Source organism: Hermetia illucens, chromosome 2, assembly GCF_905115235.1.
Source record: "Hermetia illucens chromosome 2, iHerIll2.2.curated.20191125, whole genome shotgun sequence".
In the NCBI taxonomy this organism is placed as follows: Eukaryota; Metazoa; Arthropoda; class Insecta; order Diptera; family Stratiomyidae; genus Hermetia; species Hermetia illucens.
The window spans coordinates 120,126,870-120,146,167 of NC_051850.1; the positions used below are offsets into that span (position 1 = coordinate 120,126,870).

Consider the following 19,298-nt stretch of genomic DNA (forward strand, 5'->3'; position numbering starts at 1 on the left):
TTTTGTTGAACTTTGTAAACGAAGGGTAAATACCAATACCAAACTTCTGTGAAGATTTTTTATGCCTAGGTAAAGCAAAAAATTGCTAATAATTGTCAATAAAAAACTAACTCTGTTGTTCCTCATTGTTCCATCAATTTAACAATTTTTTGGCTGTCGATTAATTCACACTTTGTCCACATTATTTTTTTCTTAATGTTCAGGCACTAAGGGCACCCTTAATAAATTATATTGTACATATCAAATTTTGAATGATTTTCCTTTATTACTATTTAAAGCAGAATAAAAATACAATGTGGTTACATTTACATTCTACTCCACTCATCCATCTGATACTATATATATTTTGATTGCATACCACTTTTTGGACAGAATCGCCAGGAGTACATCAAGTAGTGGTGTATTAACCTTAGCTGCATTATGGGCGCAACAGCTCAAATAACAATACAGAATCGCCATGTCATCAATAACCGAACAATCTAACACTAACTTGGTACTAATAGCATCATTCCTTGCTAGAATTCTGACCTCCGCCTGCTGTTACCCATATATGTAGATTGGTTAGATAGTCTTTTTACTTGGAGCCGGAAAATTAAGGCAGCTCTCTTATGTGCGTGAATACGTCTCTAAACTGCTCTGGAATATAATATTTGCTTTGTTCGAGCTGATATATCCCAAGATTTAGTTGTCTTTGTTCTATATAAGCCGCAGGATGTCCGAAGAACCAGAGTTATTTAACTGGTCCCGTATTCTTTCCTTATTTATGCTCAGCAATTCCCTTCAACTATCTGCTTTAATCGGTTTGTTTCCTCCACTAAATCTATCGACCATTGAGCAGTTAGATATTCATCAACAGTGTTCTGAGCTTATTGGATTATCACTTTCTTTCTAGTTCTTGATTCCTTGCCTGTGCCATCCATTAAACTTGTGTTGAAGGCTACTAACTTCATCTATCCCGGAACCTGTCAAACTTTAAAAATAATTTTTATTTTTTTCCGTGACGAATTATTTGAGGTAGGTTCATTTCTGACCCTTTAGTTTTGAGTTTGAAAATAGAGGTTCATAAGGCATAGGCAACTCAATCTCCGATTACGCTTAGAAACGTGCTTGTACTTGACACAAAAAGAATTTATCTGGGTTCTTAGTTTGCCTTAGAAAAAAAAAACGCTTATTGAAAACCTAACTGAAGTCATATATTTCGGTCCCTAATTCTCTTGACCCCTTATTTCAAATAAAAAATAGTGGGAAACACTTTGTCCTACATGTTATGATAAAAAGTGGAACTGTCTGGGATTTCCATTAGAAAATCAAAATAGTATCTCATAAGAATAGATTGAATCGATTTGGAATTATTTTCCGGGCAAGCTAACAATACACCTTTATCAAAGTTTTATACTTTTTTACATAAAGCCCAAAATAGATGTACGTTTAACAGCCTCGCCTTGGGTACCCCCGTATCCAACATCGCCACATACTTAGCAAATCATCCCAGTCATTTTCCCTTTTTTTGTTAAATGAAAGTCATTTCCATTGTGCAATTACTATTATCTCTGGCAACAATGATCCATTGTTTACTTAACCTGCTAGTCCTTCCTGGCACATTACGCATATTAATTTACATAAACCATATTAAATGTGTCGTGGAATCGTCATTTGACCTATATTTTTCATTTTTTTCTTTTCGGGTCAACAATATTGAATACAATTTACTATAAAGATTACGTGCTTGTGAGAATAACGTGATTATTATCAGTTTAATTAAAATTATTTCAAATGTCTGAGGTACTTATCTGATTAGGTTATCACACAAAGTACCTCGAATGCTAATCGAAAGCGGATTACCACTTTGCTTCTGATCTTCCAAGATTGAGTACTGATTTTTTCTGGAAAGACGAATAAGTTTTCGACCTCAAATATGGTTAGTAGACTCTTTTAAGGAAATCTTATGGTCCGTATCGCCCTTCGTCTCAATCCATTCATTAGAGCAATTATTAGCTCCTTTATAAGAACTAAGCTGCTTTCCAGCCAAAGTTAATTGCTTAAACCGAAATTAATGAAAACTATAGGGAGCAAATTCGGATCACTGCTTCTAAATATTATTTGACGGCTCCAATGTAGGGCTTAGCGTAGCTGACTAGAATCGATAAAAACTTAATTCAAGGACGCCTCTAGTTAATAACTAAAAAATTGAAATTCAACATCACTTAAAATAATTTTCTTAAAAAGCCAGCTAACACGGTTTTTTCAACCTTAATAACAATGCTAAAATTCCGATACTGGAATAGTCTTCAATTGGATAGGTACAATCTTTTGAACAATGGCATCCCTTGAGTTGATTTTTCGATTTCGTAAGAAGGGGAAAGAAGTAAGACAATTAGGCCCAGGAAGTTTTTCAAAATTCTATCGTCTAGATATCCAAACTTTCTGTGAATGATGGCTGTTAAAAAAAAGGATTTCAAGAGGTAACAGTATTCAATTTCAAAGTTTTCATTTAAATATCCAAAATTCATCATCGGTAATGACATGTTTCACTAAGTGGGGATCATTGTCAACCCATTCCAAGCCAAGGCACTTTACTCTCCTGATATTTTTTTGTCTCTCATCATTAACGGTATACGGTCTAGACTTGTCTTAGTAAGGAACCCCAGACATCCCGGTTTTGCGCCAAAGTTCACCAATTCCATCGCTCCACCTGAGGTAGCGTCTGATCCGTCTTCTTTTTTTTAACATATATATATATATATATATTGTCTTATAGACTTTCCAGACTGAATCATCATAACCCATACGGATTATGTAATCCTGGTGATACCATGAGTGTATCGCTCATAAATCGGTGTTGTATAAGTTACGGGATCATCTATTCTTATGTAAGGGCGAAAAATTCTTCGAAGAATCCGTCCCTCGAACGCGGTAATTTTTCTTGCTAAGAACTCAGCTCTCCGGGGAAGACATGAGGACTGGCAAAATCATTACCTTATACAGTAAGAGCTTTGGTGTTATGGTGAAACATTTCGAGCGGAACGGTTTTTGTAAGCTTAAATAGGCTCTGTTGGCCGCCAACAACTGTGTACAGATTTCATCGCTGTAACTGTAATTTTCGACCCTAGATAGTAGTCATTTGAAATGATCAACGGTCTCAAAGTTGTAGTCTCCTACTTTGACCAGTACGATTTGATGTTGTTGTTTCTTTGCTTCATGTATTTCGGCATGCCTTCATTAAAGCGCAGCGTAAAATTTCGCGGTAATCGCCGCGGCTCGATCTGAAAGAAAGTAGGCTGTACACCTCGGTTAATTCCTCCCACAATGTCAATATCGCCAACATAGGTCAATAGTTGGGTGGACTCGAAGAGGGTAGTGCTTCTCACATTAACATCAGGATCACTTTTTCCAGGGCAAGTTTAATGAGGAAGCATGATAAGGCATACCTTTGTCTTAGACCGTTGTTGAGGTTGAATGGTCTCGAGACTGATCCTGCTGTCAGAGTCAATCTAGTCAGTCTTATCAATTTGGCCGGGATACCGAATTCTCTAATGGCCGTGTACAGTTTCACCCTAGGATGAAAAGATGGTGCAACTGATGGCCATATTCTGACAGTTTTTACATCGTTTGCAGCAGAGAGAAATCCTGACGTGTTGCTGATTTTCCTGCAGTGAAGTCTCTTTGGTATGGGGCGCTGTTGTTCTGATCGTATGAGGTCTAGGAAAATAGCAGAGTAGTCTATAATTGCTGCACTCCGTGATATCCTTCATTTTATGTCTCGGAAAAATAATGCCTTATTACCAGTCGTCATGCAGTGATTGCTCTGAGAATACACATTTGCTCGGAAACGATCTAATTCATTTTTAGAACTTGCTGGAGAACACCGAGTGAAATGGCATCGGGGGATGAACTGCCATGGCATGTTAAAAATATTTTTAGTGAACTCAATTATTTGAAATAATTAAGACTTGTCCTTTCTATTCGCTAGTAATCGTTATTAAGCTTACGAATTCCGATATTTCGGGAACCACCTGTTCCCTTCATCAGTGCTAACAAATCTGCACCTTGAGCAAGCTTAACAAATATTATTAGCGAATAGAAAAGGCGAGTCAGAACTATTTCAAATAATTTAATTGCTACAAATATCGCGAGATCACACTTATGTGTAGAACTCAATTAATAGCATCAGGGAATTTCGAGTTGAGATTCTCTGGAATCACAATCCCTTCCATGATTTCGTCTCTTCCAGAACCATACAACGTTGAATTTTTATTCAACACTTTTCCAATGACAAGACAGACTTGGGTCTTTGCGAACTAAGTTCGATTTCGGTTTACTGTCTGTCTGTCTGTCCGTCACGCATTTTTTTCGGAGATGATTGTAGTGGTTCATATCAAATTTGGTGGAAAGGTGGGAACTGTGAACGCCCACGCATACAGTGAGTTACATAATTCTACATTGACTTTATGGGGAGGGAAGAGGTCCCCGTGCAAAAGGACCGTGTGAAATTTTTCTTCATCAAATATAGTCATGTGGGGTATCAAATGAAAGGTCTCGGTTAGTACTTTCCGAAGCCGGTATTAGTTTTAACATTTGTTGGAAAGATGCGGAGGGAAACGGTCGAAAGTGATCTTTTCTCAGAAACTACCCAACCGAAAATCTGAAAAAATCAGGAGGCTGCCACTATATGGTGCCTAGGCCTCCATATCGATACCTATTCAAATAAAGTTAATGATAGTATATTACTATAATTTTTAGTAATTGGCTGCAAAACCCCCATATAGGCTATAACCTAGAGCATGATTCTACCAAGTTTGGTGACAATCGCACTCTTACTAACAAAATTTGCCGCTTCTCTGCAAATTCAAGATTTTAAATGTCAATATCACGTGAAAGTGGATATTCGCACATTATATACTAGGTACTAATGCGACCAATGCACACTCAAATGTCTTTATATAAGAAACACATAAAACCTTTCATACCTGAAGCGTCAGCTTCCGGTTTCTCGACTTCAGTTTCTATTACGCAACACTCTACATTAAACCAATAATTCCGAGTCTTCTTCAACCTTTCAATTGCCAACACCTAGGATCCAAAACCGCAAAAATGCTAAGGATAGCCTTCTCTCAATAAGAACAGATGACGCCTAGAGGCAGGTTCAGCTTACGATCGTGTATTCGTTTTGTCATTTCATTGAAATTATTTAAGATACCTGTATTAAAAAGGCAGAAACTTATTCCAATTCTCAATGAACATAAACAAATATAAGTCTGGAAAGTTTTACTGATATATAGTCTGGCAAAGTTTCTTCCGTTCTCAAACCATTATCAAAATTTACATAACGCCTTTTTGTCTGTCATTATATGCAAAAGCATTCACTATTAATAAACAAGTATTGCTGATAAAATTGTTAATCATGTTGATAATGCAATGTTTGGATTAGTTTAGATTACAATTGCATGCTCGATCATAAGCTCTTACGTTTCCAACACCATCATTTCTTGTGAAATGATACTTTATGGCTACATTTTAATTAATATAATATTCAACTTACATGTTTGAATAGTACATTATAAATTTCTCTAAAGCATGCGAATTATATGGCATATTTGCGGGGTTTGGTAATCTTTCACATGATAAATATGAAATTAATTTAACCCATTAAGAGTATTTGGTTCACTTTTACTTGAGTCGACTGTAGACGGTTTATTATGTGGGATCACGTTGGTATGAGTTTGTCCTGCTGGTCCTCTTTTTAACACAAATTACAAATAATGAACTAGGTAAACTTATGTTATGCATAAAATTGAGGATGAATTGTAATTATCTGTGCCATGCGCAATGGTTTAACAAGCATTTCCGAATTAAGTCAGATTAAAGACGTCAGAAACAAAATTAGCGAGTTCCAGTGCGGTTTCCTAAGGACTGATCCACATTGTACGTAAACATTTCACACGTAGGATTGGCTTAAATGTCACTGCATATTCGATCCCTCCTTTGCCTTTTGAATGTTTTCTGTGAAACAAAACCTTATTAAAATCGATTCAATCTTTGCTCTCTGTCTGTCACATTCGATTCACTCGGGAACAACTGTACTTATTGGCACGAAATTCAGTGATAATGTGTGGTTCGTGAATATCTTTGCATATAGCAAGTGACGCTATTTTCTGTCGAGTTTAGGGGGAAAAGGTTGCAGCAACTTTGTTCACTGAGTATGTTCAAGTGGGGTATCAAATGAAAGGGTTCAATTAGAACTTTTCAAATGAGCTCATGTTGATACTGAGTGAAACCTAGGGGAGTGTGGGGTCAAAATGTGAATCCAAAAAATGAAATAGGTCTCATGCTGAGTCTATCCAACTAAAAATCACAATAGCATATTTATATGAAATCGTTGCCTCAAAGTATTATATATTCCATTCCGATATCTGCACAAATAGCATTATTAATGGTATATTACCATATTTTTGAAGATTACTCAGTATAAGGAATAAGACATAATTCTGAGAAGTTTGAAGAAAATGTTGCTAAACCTAAACCAGGAAAACTACACACAGGAAATAAAAGGGATCGAAAAATAAACCTTGAATCAAGGTGTGCGCTCTGAAGATCTCTTAAATGTATTGTATGTTCTGGTTATAAAGCAACCGACTGGCTTCTTGTATCCATGTAACCGTGCAACAAGTTAAAAACGTTTGAGTGAAAATCGACAAAGTTTCATTGGTGTATTATTTGGATTACCGCCTTCTACGTAGTTGTTTCGAAAGAATCCAAAGTGATACGTTCATTTAATCTACTGTTACCATTACATTTTCCCGATTTACTGGCATAATTATTTAATACAATATGAAATAATTTTGATTGAAATGCCCGCCCACCGGATGCCATCTTTATTGTCTCATAAAAATTCATAACTTGCCTCTTCTTGACCTAAACCTATTGAACATATAGTTAAATGTCAAAAAAATGTGCAAAATGATTTGTAAGCCGCTTTCTTTGTTGTCTTGCTCTGAGCACACGATTTGATGCAGATATCAAAATGCTAGTTTTCTATGCGTTCTTAAAAATAACAAATAATTATATGTTATTGGGTTAAACGTGTAAATATCAGTGGACATAATATGTTTCCTTAGTTTCTCACATTCGAATTCTCGGATGAGAATGGAACTTTTTAAGATGTATATTATATACGTTTTCTGAAAAGACTTTTTTCAGTTTTCCTTGCAAATTTTCCTCTACTTTTCGCAAGTATATGTATGTGCTTCATCTTCGAAAAAAATTTACGATTGAATCAATAAAACCAGTTTTCGGCGCTTCAAGTATAAAAGGTTTTGTGTATTTCTTATGTAAGAATATTTAAGTGTACATCTGTGTTATTTGTACCTACCTCGTAATGTTTATGTTTTTGGTATGTCAGACTATTCAATTAAGTGTGATACTGATATTCAGTTCTATATTGTAGCAAATTTGAACAAAACGCACAACTTTTACTTATTATCACTTTGTTACTAATAGCGCGATTCCCATCAAACTTGGAAATATCATAGTGTATATTATAGACCATATTACTAAACTTGTTGCTTCTGGGATAGACTTCAGGGGACTTTCAGTCAATTTCGAGAAAATTAATATTCTATTAATAATTTATTTAAAGAGATATAGATATAAATATGGAGCGTATTTTGAGGCTTAGACATCGCACAATGGCGGTTTCGTGATTTTTTCAGATTTTTCGGTTGTGTAGTGTCTAAGAACGGGTCCGTTAAACGAATTATCACTTTTCAGTTATCACGATCTCCTCAATCCTTGCATTAAAACCTCAAAATGGGGTATAAAAATAGTTGAATTCTTAAACGGAATATTTTTTTTTCGTGTTACTTTACTTTGTACTTTCCGTTGTTCCTTTTTGGGAAAAGTCACCACTTGTATAACAACTTTAAGCAAATCAGTTCTTTTTATCGAATCTATCTCTTATTTTTTGGGGAGAGTTGACAACGTTTCCAATTACAAGAAAAATAAACCTTCAGCGATAGATGAACTTTTATAGCGCGCAGGATTGCGAACTCTTGGCCGCGTTCGAGAGAAGAATCTTCCGAAGAATTTGTGGCCCCCTACATAAGGATGGACGATTCCGTAGCCTACACAGTGATGAAATATATGAGCGATTCCATGACCGTCCGGTTGTGGATAAAATCCGGCTCAATAGGTTATGGTGGGCGAGTCACTTAATCCGTATGGATGAGGATGATCCCACCCGGAAAGTCTATAAGGGCAATATCTATGGTAGAAAAAGAAGACGAGGCAGACCCTGCCTAAGATGGAGCGATGGCGTAGGTCAGGACGCCAGACAGCTTTTAGGGATATCGAATTGGTGAACCTCGGCGCAAAACCGGGATGTCTGGAGTTCCTTATTAAGGCAGGCCTAGATCGGATACCGGTTGTTGCGCCGTTGACGATGAGGATTCGTGACCAAGGGTTACCCTCATTTTATCATGATTGAATCAGCACGTCTCAATTTCAAAAATTGTATTATGAACCAACAATATAATAAAGTTAGTAGGTTTTTTTCAAGGAAACTTTCAAGGACAAATTGTTAGCATTTATGAGCTAATAATCCAGTTTCATTCATCATCAAAAGTTGATTCTTTTTCCCACAACATAAACTACAAAATATTATTTTTCTCTATGAAAAAGTCATCGATCACATATGCATACACACATAAATACACATCAAATGCGGTTTCCGTTCTTAAATTTATTTTATTGACAATTTCAAAAGATAAAATACATCAACCTTGAATTTTTAATCGACCCATGCAGAATTCGAATAAATCAAGCAATCAGTAACGCATGCTAAAGAATTTTCTAATCCGAATTGCTGCCGATCTAATGCAGAGACTGCCTAGTTTTTCACCTTGAATAATTGTTTTGTCAAGCCATAGCAATAACAGAGATAATCATAACAGAGAATATACAACAAACACACGCCAGACAGACAAATAAACGCAAGATAGTTTACAAAATGATCACTATCTTGAATTGTTATAGTGTATCTTCACCTTTAGTATGAGTATTGACAATACACAATTTAGAATACTATTTGAATTTTGGTGCCGGCTTGGCTCCATACTTTCATCTGGAGCGTGTGCCAACCACCTCGAAATAGACAACAAAGCGTGCGTACTCACAAGCATACATAAATGTGACTCAAAAAGTCTGATTTGCATATTCTTTTCATGAGAAAAAAAGTTAATTTGAATAATAATAATGAGTTGCATGCTCTACATGTAAATAAAAAGTAATTTAAATTAATTTACTATATGCTGTCAAAAATTCTTGGATTGATTAGTATATCGTGTGTTAAATGAATATGGAACTATAAACAGTTCTTAGAAGGCGCGTGAAAGATGTTGTCTATTAACAGTAATATTTCCTTAATTTTCTAAAAGTCTTGTATGTCAAAATTGACGTTTATCATGGTCTATATCGCTTTCGATACTTAAAATCATGATTTCGAGAGTTTTAACTTGGTAGTGATAGCTATGGCTATGGCTATCAAGGTTTAAGCGTCTTTATGTTGGTTTAAATTAATGGTTTTGATCCTTTGCGTGATTCATCCACAAATTTAATTTCATCAAAACAATTTGAATTGAAAATTTTACTTTTGTTGATTAATTAAGTCCTGAGTTCTATTGGACCACATCAACTGGGGAAAAATCATCATTAGCCATTTTTGGTTCATGTGCCCATCTCAGTTATGAAATACACTGAAGAAAAGAGGATCTGCCTTCTAGAATAGGCACTTCAACCTAAATATAAGTCAGGAAACTGGAAACTGGAAGGTATGAAAGGCGTTGTGTTTTCTTATGTGAGGAACTTTAAATATACACCTACGATAGCTAAATTTGTATATAGTTGAAAGTTTTATTATGCACTAGTCTTTAAAAACCATTTGCACAACTAATTTGTTCTTGAAAATACTGCGTCGAGAGTTGAGCATTATTTTGTAAGTGCGCCAAAAATTCACTTATAGGTAAAACAGATATAGACAAGTCGGAATATCAGAAGTTGGACCCTTCGGATATAAAGTTTTGTGTTCGTTCTGTGCGAGAAAATTGTTATCCATGTTTTTCTGTTCATACATAGCTTAAAATTCAAAATATTTCTTTATATAGCCAACTCCGCCGTTCATATAAGTTCACTTTATATGATAATGATATCATTCAAAATTTTGATCTTTTATAACTTTGTTAACATTAGTTGCATTTCCTTCAAACTTTCCAAAAATGTATATTTTATTATTACTTTTCGCATATGTGGGGCGCACCCCCTATAAACTCAACAGAAAATGGTACCACTTGCCGGATTGCAGGGAATCATAGACGACAGGCGCTTCCAAGTAAATCAGGTGCGACAGATAGATAGGCAGACATTGCATCGATTTTAATAAGGTTTTGTTTCACATAAAACATCAAAAAGCAATGGGGAAAAATAGTCTTTAGCACTACCTGTATGTCACCTGTTCTCGTTAATTATGAGGTCTGCAGCACATTTCTATGGCGTAAGCTGTGTAAACTCACACGGAATTGATAATGTTGATCTGCTATAACTTTTTTATAGTCTTCCGGAACTAGAGATATCCATTTTCCATTCTACTGCAAAATTTGGTTCTCCTAGGATGAACTTAGTGATATACTATTATTGGCTTCATTTGAGCAAATATCGAAATGGGATGCATTTTGAGATCTGGGTTTCATCCTGATATTTTTTCGGATTTTTTGATTGAGTAGTTTCTGGAAATCTGTCCTGTTTCACTATAAGGGGGTACCTTTTGACACCTTCCATATTTTTCAACTGATGTCGAAACTAAGATCTCTTTGTAAAGATACTAATTGAAACTCTTCACCTCCATGTGGGATATCAACACGGCTAAATTAAGTGAAAAAAATGTTACATCTCCCTTTTACATGTATGAGGAGCCCTCCTTAAGCTCTACTCAAATTAGTGGCACACACAGTTTGCATAGGATCTTATAGTCGCCATATGTCCACCAACGTTTATTTCAATTGCTATAGTCATTTTCGAGGAAAGTGCGTGGGACAGACACAGTAAATCGATTTTATTTGCCAAAAGAATCCGTATAATAAACGTAGCACGAAAATGTTCTTTTCGTGATTTTCATTTCTTATTACAATTCTCCTATGAATAGGATATAATAATGCTACATAGGTTGGCAACTCGATTTTCGATTGTCTGCTTCCCTGTCACATCGAATTTTCTCTAAAACAGCTAAATATATCAGGAAATTCAGTTCGAATATATGTATAGCCTTTGAAACACATATACGAGTATGCAAAAGGGGGCTTATATTATTTCTCTCAATGGTCATGTGGGGTAGCAAATACAAATAAAAAACTTGACGAAAATCAAGGTTTAAAAATAAAACCGAATATATTCAAATAAAGATATAGGTATAGTAATTTGCGGTAACTAGAACTCATTTACTAAGATTAGTCTAAGCATTGAAGTCGATAGGAAACCATAAGGCTAGATGATGATCTGAGAGCTATTCACCCAAGAAGGGCAACCGTTGTTATATAGCAAAAATTAAGTTTTATTGTGGGGTCTTTGCTTGTATAATGGCTGGTTTTCCTCTAATGCTTGGCTCAAAACCATAAACTATAGTTGATAGCGTGATGATTTGATCTAAGCACTTTATAATAAACTACACTACTCTGTTGATCCCGCCAAATCCAAGACAGAAGCTTCAGACCATTAATATTTCTTTTAAGAAAAAAAGATTTTTTTCCATTTCTCCGCTATGATATACAGTGAATGTCAAGCTTCCAGCATTTTCTTAAAGTTTCGTTTTTATTTTAAACTACCGATTGCAGTACTGATAAACCCCCTCTGTATGAAAACAACTAAGTTGTGGCTGTTTGCAAATATATCGCGCTCTAATCGTATTTACCACGCGCTCTAATATTTTACTAAATTTTAGAAATTTACTGAGAAACTTATGATTCCTCAGTTTGAAGTAAGAAGACATTTCACAAGATATATATATATATTCACGTTCCAAAAGTGCTGTTCAAGAAATATTTGAGAAATTGGAGAAAGGAAGAGTGAGGAAACACGGCAAACGTGAATTGAATGGTTGAGTAGTTCCCAGTCCTGTCCGATCAAATTTTTCTTGGCCAGACGTGTAGTACGAGACGAGGTGGTGATGACCCAGGGCATAACTTTTTATTATAGTTCACCACGTTTAAATATTTCTTCATCGATGTTGCAAATTATGAAATCAACTTTTCATATTTAAGCCTGCGCACATAACCTTAGTGCTATGATTATTTGTCACCAGACTTCTTTCAAAACGTATCATCATTCAGCCGTTCATTTTGCACTTCCAGTGACAGCCTTATGCAGAATAACTAAAACGTAGTTTTCTGCTTTTGCATCAATTTATTTCCAAAATGTTGCCTATCTTCCACTACACATACCCATATCGCACTTCTTAAATCCAAAATCTATTAAAGTGTTTCAGTAGCACTTCCCTCTATAATATAAAAGTGAACATATATTTCAACTGGCTCCAGTTATACATTTTAACATCTCGACATTGAAATTTAATCAAATATCAAATTAATACTGCTGACAAATAATGAAGGAAAAGCGCAAAAATAATTCGGTTTTTAAACATAAGTATCTTTTATGACTTCATGAAAATGTAACTTAAATGACAAACCCTTTAATAGCCTTTTTCGCATGAAACCATAGAAACTAAATTCAGTTTCATAACATCCAGAGTATTGAAACCTCTGAAAAATAACAACATTATCCCTAGAAGAGCCAGAATTTAGATAAAATCATCGATGACCTGCAACCTGAGCGATGATCATCATCTTTACAAATAGTCTATTGTTTGCGTATGTGAACCAAGTTAGCACGGGAGAAGCATTTGTGGAAGCAATACATTTTTCCGCAGCTATTCTGAATTTTAGAACGACTCCTACTTTAAAGTGAACTGTTCAGTTTATTTTGAACCTTTAACAAGATCAGTCTTGCACAGATTCTACACCACAGTTTTTAAAATCCCAATAATTGATCGAAGTGAATTCAAGACAAAATTTGCTAAAATGGAAAAGGAAATAATGAAACGATCATCCAAAGAACCCTGCAAAAATGATCGTAAAGCATATTTGCAGAAGGTTATGCTTGCAAGGTTCAGTGTTTCAAACTTTATAAATCAAAAACGTGCAAAAATTACATAGAATTATTGCTAAGTGTTGTAATTTTGATTATTCAACTTCGAATTATTCAATATATGTCAATGCAATAATTTAATAAACATTTTTTTTCCAGGATGGGCTCATTCAATTCAGCTCCAAAAATCAATAATCCTGACTCTCAAGATGACAGCATAGAAGTTCCTCATGGCTTGTCGACGACTGGCTTAATGCAATATTGTAGAATGATGAGGGGTGAGAATCGGCCACCACTATTGAATCGCCAGTTCCTTAAGCCTGTTGAAAACAAGGAAGCAGTTCTTTCTAGTGATATCACAGCTGGATTACGTGTATTGAAGTTGAATGCTGTTTCAAAAGGTATTTTGGGGATGATTTGATTACTTAAGAGAAGTTATTAAATTTGTTTTCCTTTGCAGTATGCAGTGCTCCAATTACATCTTCTAATCAGCTAAGGCTTCTGCAATGGAATATTCTCTCTCAATGTAAGTATTCATTTGCAATACATCAAATTTGCACTTATTCATTATCGATTTTTGTCGTTGTTGCAAATTACAAGTAACTTTCCTTTGCGATTGGCGTTCATGGCAACAATTTTTCTTGTTTCGAAGATTTGTTTTACCCCTAACAAAACTTTTAATTTGGAAACAATTCATGGTTTGTATAGTTTAAAATCCCAAAATGAACTGCCCACGAGTGAGCAAAATCTCAAGTCAAATTGTGCTCAGATCCTCTATAATAACGCTCTTTTTCTATCACTCCTAGAAAAATCTTGAAAGCATAATATTATGAACAAATGTAAACTTTTTATATCGTTTATGTGGTGTTCTTTAAGACAATTCGGTAACTGTTGTCATTTCATTGGAGCTTCAATATTTTAATGAAAGTTAGATTTCAGAAATGCACCGCAGGCATCCGTTATCTTGTACATTTATTAGCATCTCATGTGCCTTCAGTTATTCAAGCCTTAAGATAGTTCGTATATAGCTTCTTTCCTGTGGCCTTTTCCAAACTTCATATTGTGAGAACTAAGCAAAACATACCATGTCTGATAGTAAGATTTTTCAGTTTACTGAGATGATTTAATTTCTCCACATCATAATTTTCGATTTTTTACATCCTGTTGAGTTGGATTCAAGTTAAGGTCCTTATTTTAGACTCGTTGACCGCAAAAGTATTTGAACTCTTATATCTAAGCTCAATAGTGTTGCTCAAATCAATTATAGTGTAGGGGGTTGTATTATTGTCGCCCAACAATATAATCATTTTCATCCTAATTTTTTGTTGGCTGGACCTTTTTGTGTCAATTTCGATCGATGTATACCACAAACGGTTCTGTTCGGTTGATCTCGGAAGAAACGTGCGCATGCTTCTGGGACTATTCCGATTTGGTGATGGAGACTATTGACTATGTATTGTGTGTGCATAAGTTGTTTCATTTTTTTGTTTTTAAATAAAACTTAGAAAATTGTTTCCATTTTTAATCTAATATGGTACTGGTGTCCTTCGTGGTCGATTTCTTACTACCAACAAGTAGTAGTGTTTTTTTTATAAATTTCATATGATTTAAATAAGAAGAAATCCGAAAGTTCGGTTTTTAGAGCGTCTTTGTTAAAAAAATCATTTCCTTCCAAATGATTGTGCGAAAGAACGAAATAGGCCAACACTTTATGGGGCAAAGTCGGGGAAGTTTAGCAGTGTGAGGCTTAGCATTGTCATTTCACAATTGCCTCTATTCACCACGAATGGAAATTTTCCTTCAACGCCGCCTCGGGATGCTCTAGCTAAGCACCTTATACTTCTGCTGTTAAGGTTCGGTAGTATGGTAACAGTTCCCATTAAAAAATACCTCGAATATCCTACAAAACGCCTTATTGCGTGCTATGAGAGTGCAATTCTGCTTTTTATGTCGAGAGGGGTGTTTCGTTCTTCTTAAAAAGATAAGAGAGCCTTCCGATTCGTGTCAGTTTACTCTCCTCCTCCAGTGCCACTAACAATTCGTCGCTTTCAAGGTTTGTCTTTTCACAACGCGACTGATTTTCGATCCAACTTTCTCCATCACGACTATGTCTGAATTAACCACTCCTGACACATTCAGTTACAACGCTATCGCCGAAAATTGCAAACAAAATTTCGACAAACATTCACTGCTCTGTGTCCGAGATGGAATTGGAATTTTTTAGTAGAAAAATTGGAATTTTTAGTGGTAGGATAGTTTCTTCATCGTATTTCGAATAACTTTTGCCAATTTTTTCCAAAAATTCAGGCCAAAAATTAAAAAGCTATGCCACATCATTCCCCTGAAAGTCGTAACTAGAGTTCTCCAACCTCAGGGCGTGTAGCGACACCAATTTTTATCTAAAGCCAAAAAGGTTTCAATTTTACATTACTAACTTATTTTTGCGGGTGAAAAACGTAATTTTGAGAAAAGCGCGTTTGAAAATAAATTGTTTGAAAACTCGCCTTTCGGATAAGGGAATATTTACGATTCGTAATTATAAACAAAATGCAGTTAGAAGAAATCCAAATGCACTCGTAGAAGGACTGATGCCACTTATTCATAAATACGCTATTTATATTGCGCTCCAAGATTACGTAAGAACATAAAGCGCTCGGTTCCATGCTCATAGAATTGAAATTTTCGCAGGACATTTTGGGAAAGTTAAGTCAACGATCTATGCAATTAAAAAAAGTCGATTCTGAAAACCTAATTCCACCTTCATATTGAAGACGTCGTAGTTCATTCAAGACTGAGGCCCCTACCTTAGCTGTCACTTTCAATAGGGTTTTCCCCATCCTAAACCCGACGCGGCTAGCAGGTGGTAAAGTATATTTGAAGGAATGAACGTCGCGATTTGAGAAAACCGAAAAAAATATATTATGCATGCATCTACTGGATACAATATCCAGCGGCAAATTATTGGTTAATTCATAAAATATTTACAACTAATTTCTTTGTTCTCACTAGTAGCTAATTACCCCCGTAGATATCCCATTAAATATTTTCCTTAGAGTAATGAGTTCAAAAAATAATCAATTTGAACCATCAAATTGCTACGTTACTTGGGATTGCATTTTTTTCTACCATGATCGCAGTTAAAGATTCTGGTTTAAGATTCTAGAAAACACGTTATGCACCATTTGCCACGAACGACGATGTATATTGCCCGCGAGTCATGGGGTCTGTCGGAGCAGCTAGCTTGACTACCTCGGAAAGAGAATACGTTGCCATTGATTATCGAGCCAGCAGAAGTGAGTTTTTGAAAACTAAGTATCTCTGTTCATTATCCAGCACTTCTTTCGCAAACAAACTCAATTTGGATACCAAGCGAGCCTTCGAATAGGACACAGGAACTACCAAATCGGGTAGTTGGTTTGGGGATTTCCCTGAAGAGCACTTTCGGATCCTGTCTATTCAGTCGCTTGATGTCAGTTCGATAAATTACCTCCGTATTTGGAGTAATAGTTGTCATCTATCTTTTCCTTTTCTCCCTGACAAAAACGTTTAAATCCAGAGAGTATGTTATTCCACACATTCCCCTGCGTGCAAACTAGAAATGAGGCAAAAGTAGCAATGTAATGTTCAATGAACTTCCGTGGTTATAGCTCTTATAGACCATATTGCTAGCTAGTTCGGAATACCGCATCAGCCAGAATCGCGACAAAGATATAGCGGCTCTTCTGGAAAAAAGAGGAAAAATTAATGGCCCAACACAGTGTGCAGAGTGATTATCTCGTTACCCTGGTAACACTATTAAAGCTGAGGAAAATCACGAGCAGAAGGAAGAGGGAAAAGTAGTTTTCCCGATTGAATGACGTTTTTAGAATTAGCATAATTATATTATAGTTTCAATACATTTCAATGCCCAACACTCCATAGAACTTCAAAAGTTTTAGACTTGTCATAGTCGTTTACTGATCCTTCCCCCTTTCCAATAGTTGATTACGCGTCTGATTTGATCAGTTGACGTCGGCGAGTGGAAGTGGCTTAAAATCGACGAACAACCAATCAATCTGCGTATCCTGCGGTGCTGGTGTGTGGATGAAAAACAGTGCTCACATGATGATCCCTTAATAAGAATTTCTGTCAACTTCGAAGTATAACCCGTATGTCACCCGGAACCCAAAACTTTTTGATGATATGGCTCTTTGCGGCATTGTCCAAGCTGAAATGCAACTGTTTTTTGCGGATTGTTCAATTTTTTTGTGAATTATTTTTCTTTGTCGGAAAAAAGATATTTGAAGCTCCAGAAAAATTCACTGGCTGCCTACAAACATTTTCTTCTAGCGAGGCTTTGGTGAGGAAATATTGCAGTCGAAGTTAGTAAAATTTCTCCCCATCATTGGTAAAAAGTGCGGTCTTCCCCTCCGCACTTCTACTGTTCAATTGACTGTTTTGGTATTTCCAGCACTTTCGTTCCATTTAATCTGGAGACCAATTGTTGCAGATCATTCATTCTTGAGTTTGTTACGTGCGCGTGCTAGTATTATTATTATGCACTTGAGCACAAGTATTCACTATATTACGCACATGGTTCTATTTGGTTTTAGTAATGTTAAAGGACAAAAGGCAAGTTTAAATCTATTGAACCTATGTTTACTCTTTAATTGTTTAGTTTACTATTGGCACCTGCACTTGTTTGTTTTTGTTTGTTTATTATGACGAACTGATGGTATTGTAGCAATTAAGAACTGTTATGAGAAACTTAATGTTTATGATCCTTTGTTAATACATGCGGTAATACATGCGCCTTACAGCTCTTGCTTTTTTCCCATAAGTTCTACTGGTCCAGGAGATATTACCATTGTCATAAATTCAAAGACCACAATAACAGCCCGCAAGTTCTTTCTAGGAAGGAATAATAGGCGGCATGCATCATTTTCACTCACACAAATGCCCTCTCTACAGCTCTATTCACATCTATTTCACTTCATAAATATAATATGTCATTCATATTATTTCAAAAGGACTCAGTACATGCTTGTTATTTCATTTTTTCAGGTCTTGGACAAAACAATGATGGATTCGTTAAATGCCCCGAGGAGGCTCTTACCTGGGAAAATCGAAAATATCTAATTGTGGAGGAGATTGTACGCAATAACCCTGATGTCGTCTGCTTACAGGTAATTTAGAGAGTGGTCTCCCTTACATTCAATTTGTTACAAATTACTCAATCTTTTCTCCACAACTAGGAAGTCGATCATTTCAAATTTCTCGAACGAATGCTCGGCTCACAAAACTACAACGGCATATTTTTCCCGAAACCAGACTCACCATGTCTCTACATTCAAGACAACAATGGTCCCGATGGCTGTGCTATCTTCTACAAACGTGATAAATTCGAACTTATCAATTTTGACACCCGCGTCCTGGAAGTGTGGCGAGTTCAAAGCAATCAAGTTGCGATTGTTGCAAATCTACGAATCAATGAAAGTGGAAAGGAAATTTGTATTTGTACAACACACTTGAAAGCCCGTAACGGTGCCCTATTGTCGAAACTGAGAAATGAACAAGGCAAGGATTTGCTCAGATTTGTGAATGCAATGGCTCAAGGCCGACCAGTTATAATATCTGGGGACTTCAATGCCGAACCAATTGAACCTATCTACAGTACAGTTTTAAGTTACAAAGCGTTGGGGCTGTCGAGTGCATATGCAGATCTGAATATAAAGGAAAAAACCAATGCATCGAAACAATGTAACGGCAATGCTACCACTAACGAAAATAGTGAGTCAGATGGGGGTTCAAAAGAAGATTTGAGCCTTGCCGAGTTGTCTGCTAACAGTGAGCCACCATATACTACTTGGAAGATTCGAGAAGAAGGAGAAGTTTGCCATACGATCGATTATATCTTCTATTCTAAGAAGCATTTGAAGGTAAGCGGTTTTTGTTTTGATTATTTTGACTTTAACTTTGACAATGCCGCGCTCTTATGCAAGGCGACCATATGCATTCCTATTTCTTCTAAAAAAAGTTTGCAATATAGTAGTCCAAATTTCATTCTTCAAAAGCATTCCTTAATTTGTTCTCGTTATTAGTTTTCTACATTCGCTTAGTAGATCCAAACTGAA

General features: G+C 35.9%; 1 protein-coding gene across 1 annotated transcript in view; it reads left to right on the forward strand.

Moving 5' to 3' along the window:
- Positions 1 to 19,298, forward strand: part of LOC119647579 (nocturnin) — a 33,149-nt gene that overhangs the window by 13,232 nt on the left and 619 nt on the right. Inside the window, exons 2-5 of the mRNA XM_038048586.1 lie at positions 13,345 to 13,586; positions 13,646 to 13,711; positions 18,229 to 18,350; positions 18,420 to 19,103. Of these exons, the coding sequence (XP_037904514.1) occupies positions 13,345 to 13,586; positions 13,646 to 13,711; positions 18,229 to 18,350; positions 18,420 to 19,103 (1,114 nt within the window). The remainder of the gene's footprint in view (positions 1 to 13,344; positions 13,587 to 13,645; positions 13,712 to 18,228; positions 18,351 to 18,419; positions 19,104 to 19,298) is intronic.